Raw genomic sequence first — 8,346 nt, 5'->3', positions numbered from 1 at the left:
AGGAAAAGACGTACTGTATGGCTCCATCTCTATGAAATGTCCCCGACACACAGACCTACAGAGACAGAGAGAGGCTGCTCAGGACTAAGAATGGGACACAGGGAGAGACTATCAGTGGCTTGAGGTTTTTCTCTTTTACTTTCCTCTTATTTTCCTAAAAGAAACTGTCAGGGTAGCCTCATAGACAGGTCAAATTTAAGTTGCAGGCTTTTTAGAATAAGATACACTCAAGAATATACCACACGTTGTGTGTGTGTGTGTCCCTCAAGTGTGTGTATAGTAGTTTATTTCCCAAATGAATTGGCTTAAGTTGTGATTACTGAAAAGGTGCTGCCTCCTACTAGGAAACCTCATGAGTATAGAACGAAGCCTGAACATTGCGTTCAACAGAGAGCTACCGAGGCAAACTCCTGGGATGAAGAACCCTGTTAGGAAAAAGAGATAAAACAGCTCTTCAAAGAAGTGACATTTTTATGCTCTCCATAAAACAGTGACCAAGAAACCTCAGAATCACAGAACCAGAAAAATCAGAGTGGAGTAAAAACAGAAATTACCCAGTTGATCTAGCACCTTAGATGAAGTGCTGGGTCCATAGAGCCCAGTTAACTTTCTGGGGTTGCAGAGCAAGCTGCCAGGCAGATCTATATTGCCAGGTGAGAGCCAGCCCTGCCACGCACTCTGGATTGATTAATGCAGGTTGCATGGAGTCTGTGACCAGTGCTAACTTCCCTCAAAGGGAGCTTTGGTATGTGTATACACACGAACTGACAGCATCTATTGAAGCTGTCAGCTCTAGGCCAACACACACACTCACGGAGGGCCTGATGATGTTTTCTGGTCATTGTAGCAATAGCTAAAGCAGAGCTAGGACAGACGTGAATATCCACCTCTCATTGTGGATCTAAAACTACAAGTTTCATCCCCAGGACTGTGTGAGATAAGCAATTAGCACTCCCAGTAGCAGACAGACAGCTGCTCAAAGACCACATCGCTTGTCTGTAATGGAAGAGACAAAGCTAAAAGCTAAAACAAAAGTTAGCAAAGCTATAGATTCCTTTTGACTTTAAAGTCTATGCTCTGATCTCCAGCACCCCAGCTTGTGTCCTAAAGGACAATAGGAACAGGATAATGCTCAAGGGTCAGACAAAGGCCCGCTCAGTACACTGCAGACCTTGAGCTTCAACCCATGTGAGCCTATCAAGAGCTGCTGTAAGAGTCCTGCAGCCCACTGAGCTATCTGCCCTGCAACTTGGACAGACTCCTCGAGGTGTTGCTTTCAGTGTGCATCAGAGGGCTAGGGCCTTGGATATGAAGTATCATATGGAATATGGCATGGCAGAGACAGGCTTGTCACTTACCTACCAGCTCATTCTAATGCACGCGTGTGGTTTTCTAGGAGGAAGAGAGTAGCAGCTACAGCCTCTGAGTCTTCAAGTGCCAGGTCCTGTACCATCATTTAACACCTTCACGAAGACCTGTGCAGCCCCACGGTAACAGTGTACAGAACACAGGCAGAGGTCACACTGTCCCCCAGAGCCCCACAGCACTGGGAGTTAAGGTAAGAGCCCCACAGACTCACCTTCAGCTGTTTGGTTCCTTTGGCAGTCTTGAGTCCTATGATCACATGGCTGATAGTTTTGCCATAACCACCCATGGGGTTCTCTGTCTCACATGGAGTGAGCTCTGTCACCTCCCCTTCATAAACCTCCTTCGTCTCTTTTATCCGAAGCCCTGGAAGAGATAGCAAAGTGGCTATGAGAAGAAGAACCATCTCTCAGAGGCCACTTTTTTCTCACACACCTACACGCCACAACTCTCAGCCCCAAACATGACAAATCAACTTTAATAATGTAAGTGGACAGAAAAGCAGTAGAGACAAGCGCAAACTGGAGGTGCTGCGGAGTGTACGAGAGAGATCTGATTGCTTAACTCCTAAGGATTTATTTTTGTTTTCTTTTAATTATGTGTGCACATGTGAGTGAGAGCAGGTGCCTGCACAGGCCAAGAGAGAGCACTGGATCCCCCAGAACAGGGTTACAGGCAGTTGTGAGCCACCCTGCATAAGTCAGGCAACTAAACTCAGATCTTCTGCAAGAGCATGTGATTGAGCCATCTCCCTGGAAACTTATTTCAACTTAAAAAAAGAATCTTTTAAGCATGTATTTGTTTTGTTTGTACATGCATGTATGTAAGTACAGGAATGCATATGTGGAGGTCAGAGGGCAAGCTGTCAGTCATTTTTCCCTTTCCACCATGGGGATTCTGGGAGTTGAATAAAGGTAAACAGGCACATACATTTAACCACTGAGCTATCCTACCCATCCTTGATTTCAGTCTTTAAAGCGTCTTCCTAGATTCAAGTCCAGAAGTAGATATCATTCCCAGCACTGCCTCTCAGATCTGCACTGTCAAGGAGTGACTTCTGTTTTGAGCTGATAACCATCTGAACCTACAGGATTCTACTTGCCAATCAGTGACTACAAAACCTGTCTCTCACTCCCCTAAAAACCACAGAATAACCCACTATCCATCTATGACACCCATAGCTAAGCAAGGGATCCTGTAGCAGCAACTGTAGATGACCCTTGACCCTACCATGCACTCTCAGGGTTTGACCTCTCCACCTACTCAGCAGAGAAGCTCAGCACCGCTCTGAGCCACACTCTACTTGACTTTAGGACACTTCTAGGGCTAGTGCTCAGTTCCACTGCACACACAGGAAGTCAGCCCAGCATTCCCCTTCCTCTTGACAGACTAAGCCTGTGTCTCTCCACACCAGGTGCTACAGCCATCCCATAAGCATGCGCTCACCAAAGTCAGCCCCTCGGCCAGCTCTTAGCTAGAGCCTAGTCTCCATCTAACTTGATTTGCCCAAAGGAAACTCTAGAGAAATTTAAGATGTGTTTCAATCGATCTCTTACAGAAAGCTCATCTGTATCCTGGTGCAGGCAATGTGTGTCAACACATGGCACTTCCCAGACAGAGGAATGTGAGAGTTGGGTATCTGACAATGCTGAGGAATTATTGATCATTTTTTAAAAATATTTTATTATGTATACAATATTCTGTCTGTGTGCATATCTGCAGGCCAGAAGAGGGCACCAGACCTCTTTACAGATGGTTGCGAGCCACCATGTGGTTGCCAGGAATTGAACTCAGGACCATTGGAAGAGCAGGCAATGCTCTTAACCACTGAGCCATCTCTCCAGCCCCGGAATTATTGATCACTTTTATGAGTGTCACAATGGTATTATGATTTAACATGTGTGTGTGGCACATGTATGTGATTCCCCAGGAAAGCCAGAAGAGGGCATCTGATCCCTTGGAGATGGGGCTTTAGGTGACTGTGAGTCACCTACATGAATGCTGGGATTTGAACTCTGGTCTCTGTGATTGGCAAGCATTCTTTCTTCTCCTTTTTTTTTTTTTTTTTTTTTTTGGTTTTGCAAAACAACAGTCCTAGCAGTCCTGGAACTCACTTTGTAGACCAAGGTCGGCCTCCAACACACACAGAAATCTACCTGCCTCTGCCTCTTAAGTGCTGGGATTAAAGGTGTGTGACGTGTGACACCACTGCCTGGCTGAGAAGTAAGCATTCTTTTTATAAAGATTTAATTATTTACTATATATAGTGTTCTGTCTGCATGTATGCTTGCAGGCCAGAAGAGGGCACCAGATCGAATTACAGATAGTTGTGAGCTGCCATATGGTTGCTGAGAATTGAATTCAGGACCTGGAGAAGAGCAGCAGTGCTCTTAACCACTGAGCCGTCTCTCCAGCCCAAGTAGGCATTCTTAGCAAAGACATCTCCCTCCAGTACTTGTGATTATTTTTTGAGTACTTGTTTTTAAAAGACACATATTGAAATATATATGGGTTAAACTTTTATTAAAAAAAAAAATAATAAGACTGGCAAGATAGGCCCAGCAGGGAAAGAAACTTGCTACCAAGACTCACAACCTGAGTTGGATCCCTGGAACTCAAATGGTAAAAAGAGAGGATCAATTTCTACTTCTGATAACCACACATGTGCTATGGTGTGTGCATATGCAAACATAGTCTCAAGACACTCTCAAGTACTCAGAAGTACACACACACACACACACACACACACACACACACACACACACAAATGTAAAAAAAATTAACAGATCTGCAATTTGCTTCAAAACAATCTTGAAAGGGACCGATGAAGCCTTATGTCAGTCTTACTGTGAACTGAAGCTGGTGACGGGAGAACTTGACGACTTTTGTACATTTTCCATGGTAAAGTTAAAAAGAAAAAACAAACACTACTCCCCACCCTCCATCCATAATGCTAACATTAGAAGGCATGTGGTGCCAAAAATCCCGTTCTGCAAAGTTACTTTAAGGTCTGTGTTCTGCTGCTAGGAACATAACCAAACAGAATGCTACAGCCTATCACAATTTGAATGGAACGGCCACAACAAAGTGGCACAGGCAATAATGGTCACAACAGCATCACAAATAATCTCTTCAACAGTGAAAGAGAAAATGAAGTTACAGTATGTTCACACAAGAGAATATTACCTAGCAGTGCAAGGTTATAGTTACATGTAACAGTGTGGATGAATCTTGCAGAGAACAGTGGGAAAGGCGCCATCAGCACAGAAGAAAATAAATGTGAATTCAAAGCAGGCGTGAATTCTCTATAAAGTGAAAAATCAAGACCATCCCTTCTGTGAAAAGGGACAGTGACAAGGAGGAGACATTGTGGGCTTCTGGTACGTCATTGTTATAACAGCTGATCTTAAGAGCTTTGAGAACGAGGATGTTTTGTACACTCTTTGCACATTAGCTCAAAATAACAAGGTCAATTTAAAAGGTAAAGTGAGCACGGCTGTGAGACCTGGTGAGGGGACACAACCACTGCGAGGACTCAGCTCTGCTCCTCTGCTGGCTCTGTGCTCCCGGTCCTCATCTCCAGACCATTCAAAGGGCACCTGCTCCAAATGTCAGGGGCTGGGGACATCATCAGTAGTTTACGCTCTACAGCAGATCCTACAGCTAGACTCCGCAGAGCCCTGATGTAGAGTAAACAAAGCCTGCTCTTTTCACAAGAGTGGGCATGATGACTGCTCCTGATTGCAGGATGCCAATCCCCACCACTCAGCTACCTGCTGATACAGAAACGTCACAAGGCCACACTGGCCGGGTGTGAAGCACTCTCTATCACCTCCCCATCTCAAATGTAGCCATTCCCTTATCATGGGCTCAGTGCCAGCTTTCTCAGAAACCTAATCAGGACAGACACTCCAATAGTCCAGTTGAGGAGAGCTTTGCTCTTCCACTATTCACCTGATAGCATAGAAAATGGAGGCTCTGGAACAGCCCCAAGCAAGGGGTACACTGCCACTTTATTTACCGAATTCTCAGCGCCTAGGTATTGAGAACAGAATACTTCAAACAGAATGCATCAGAAGATTGTGACAACCCAGAAACTGTCCTTCTGAGGGAGCTAACAGCAAATCTCGCACATCCCAAGAGCAGCTCCCTTGACTGCAACCCAAAATTCCTGCTGGAGGGCAGAGGCTGCCCATTGCTGACTGGTGCCTCTATTTATTAGCCGCCTCTCTGTGCTGACAAGCTGGCAGGGGTGTGGGTGACAGACAATGAGGCCTGCTGTTTGCTAGGAGAATGGCTGAGTGGTGCTATCTCTGGCAGAAATGACATAAATGACGGGTTTCATCTGCTGGCTCAGGTTTCTGAACCCTTGACAGGGACCTTCATCACATCAAGGAAATAGCACAGACTCCTGGCTTTTCATTTCTGGTCAGCTTATGGTTTCCTCCCCACCCCCGCTGCCAACCTCGCCAGAATTCAAAGGCACAGGGCAGGAAGACAAGCAGGCCAGGCCTCCTTTCTAAAGCCAGTCGATGGCCTGCCCTTTTATTCTGTTGGAGGATGGAGAAAGTTTTCTTTACCTTGCTCTCATAAACAGATGGGCAAACCTCTCCCCATCAGAAACTGCAAACCACAGCCAGGCGCTAAGATAATTCGTCTGTATTTTTCACAGTTTAAAGCAGTAAAATTATCCAAATGCACATGCCTACATGAGGCTCAGGGTTTTTTCAAATTTTGTCAATGTCAGTAAAACAACTTAAAATAAATCTTTAAAATTTAAAACAATTCACATATTTAAAGCAGCTGCAATAACTTGCTATTTAAATAATTAATGAGTTAAAGGAAACCATAGACAGCTGGATGTGGGAAAGGCCAGCAATCCCAGCACTAGGAAAGCTGAGGCAAGAGAATTGAGGTCAAGGCAAGAAAGGCTAAAAGTCAAATAGAAAAAGAGGAAGAGCCGGGCGGTGGTGGCGCACGCCTTTAATCCCAGCACTCGGGAGGCAGAGGCAGGCGGATCTCTGTGAGTTCGAGACCAGCCTGGTCTACAAGAGCTAGTTCCAGGACAGGCTCCAAAACCATAGAGAAACCCTGTCTCGAAAAAAACAAAAAAAAAAAAAAAAAAAAAAAAAAAAAAAAGAGGAAGAAAGAAAGAAGGAAGAAGTAGTAGCAGTAGTAGTAAAACACAAAAAAAGGAAAAAGAAAACAATTGGCATAAGTTTTAATAGAATAAAGTGCAGCCACCGCTGCTTGCTAAGAAAGGACCCCTTGAGCCCAGCAATTGGGACAAAATGGTCACACAGTGAGATTCAATCTCAAAAATTAAAAGGGAGGAAGGGCACAAGGAAGAGAAGAAAGACAAACAACAAGGAAAAACAAGACTAGTTCTCAGGAAGGTCCCTAGCTGTGAGAGCCTATGAGCCACAGCCACCTCTGCTGCTCTTCCAGACCACCATGGAAACGCAAGCAACACACTACACCCCAAACAATGGGCTGGAACCCACAAACACGCACACCAAGGTAAAGCAAACCAGCACAGCCACAGCATAGCTCCACCTGGACAAAGCAAAGCGAAGACCCTCCCTCCACCCCCATTCAGGACACAAGAGTGGACAGTCTCAGCTGTCATCCACCAAGGCTTCCCCTAGCAGGGAGCAGATGGGAGACCAGGGGGTACTAAGACATGCGAGCATTGGTGGTCTCTACACGTGGGCCGAGGGGTGACTGGATGAGCTTAGACACTTGGGTTTCCACCATGCTGCTTGAAGAAGGCAGAAGCACATTTGCAGTAACAAATGTTTTGTAGGTTTTTCAAAGGCTTCTTCTATGTATGTGGCTGTGTGTCTGTGTGTGTGTGTACTTGCATAGTGCCGGTGTCCAAAGCCATAAGAGGGCACTGGATGCCCAGAACTGGAGTGACAGGTGAAAGTGGGTGAGCATTAGGAACAAACTCAAGTCCTCTACAACACAGCAAGTACTCTCCAGCCCCTACTTTGTAGTTCTTTTAAACTATAAACCAATGTCTCTGACTTAAAGTGGGAGTCACCCAGCAGTTGGGATGTGGTCTAGTGAGTTCCATCCTAGTACCTCTTAAAATATCTAAAAATGAACCATCTCAGAGTCTGATGCAAGCGGAGACAAGGCAAGAGGAGGCAGCATCACACAGCTCTATGCTTGGATCTTCCTCAAGGCCACCTGCTTCTCTCGCACACTGGAAAACTTCAGGAAGCATCCACTACATGCCAGGTCGGGGCCAGAAAGACCCACACCTCTCTCCACATTCCCACACTTCTCATCATCTCAAATGTAAACACAGACCCTGTAGCCTCTCTCTGCCCCACAACAGACCCTTCCATAAACCCTAAGAATTCTACCATGGACTTCTCCAGAATCTAGTCACCTCCTGCTCAGACCCCAGTGGGTCTCCCTCTGCCATGCTTCAGTGAAGGGGAACTGTAGAGCTGGACTAGAGCCGACAGGCACCTTCTACTTAATTGCTTCAGCTTACACTCAGGGTAAAGGCCTGACCCCGCCCTGTGGCAGAACAGCAGACTATCTCAGCCCCTGCTTTCTCACCTACCTCTAGTGATCCACTATATTTCCTTAATATTTCCCATTAAAAAAAAGAAAAAAATTTAAAAATAAAAAATTACTTGTTGGGGGTATGTGCTAGTGAGATGCTCAACAGGTACAGGGATTTCTGTACTAGCAGAAACCTAAAGTCAATCCTGGAAGCCATGTAAAGGTAAAGAGAAGCTGGACTGTGGTGGCACATACCTTTAATCCCAGCACTTGAGAGACAGAGGCAGGTGGGCGGATCTCTGTGAGTTCAAGACCAGCTTAGTCTACAGAGTGGGTTCCAGGACAGGCTCCAAAGCTACAGAAAAACCCTGTCTTAAAAAAACCAAAATAGGGGCTGGAGAGATGGCTCAGAGGTTAAGAGCATTGCCTGCTCTTCCAAAGGTCCTGAGTTCAATTCCC

At 45.6% G+C, this 8,346-nt stretch overlaps 1 protein-coding gene across 1 annotated transcript in view; it reads right to left on the bottom strand.

The window, feature by feature from the left end:
* Ruvbl1 (RuvB like AAA ATPase 1) overlaps positions 1–8,346 on the bottom strand; it is a 40,007-nt gene that overhangs the window by 19,998 nt on the left and 11,663 nt on the right. Inside the window, exon 4 of the mRNA XM_005364846.2 lies at positions 1,580–1,731. Within this exon, the coding sequence (XP_005364903.1) occupies positions 1,580–1,731 (152 nt within the window). The remainder of the gene's footprint in view (positions 1–1,579; positions 1,732–8,346) is intronic.

The sequence above is a fragment of the Microtus ochrogaster genome, unplaced genomic scaffold, assembly GCF_000317375.1.
Source record: "Microtus ochrogaster isolate Prairie Vole_2 unplaced genomic scaffold, MicOch1.0 UNK1, whole genome shotgun sequence".
Lineage (NCBI taxonomy): Eukaryota > Metazoa > Chordata > Mammalia > Rodentia > Cricetidae > Microtus > Microtus ochrogaster.
The sequence above is the reverse complement of the archived record's forward strand: the minus strand, read 5'-3'. Positions and strand labels throughout refer to the sequence as shown.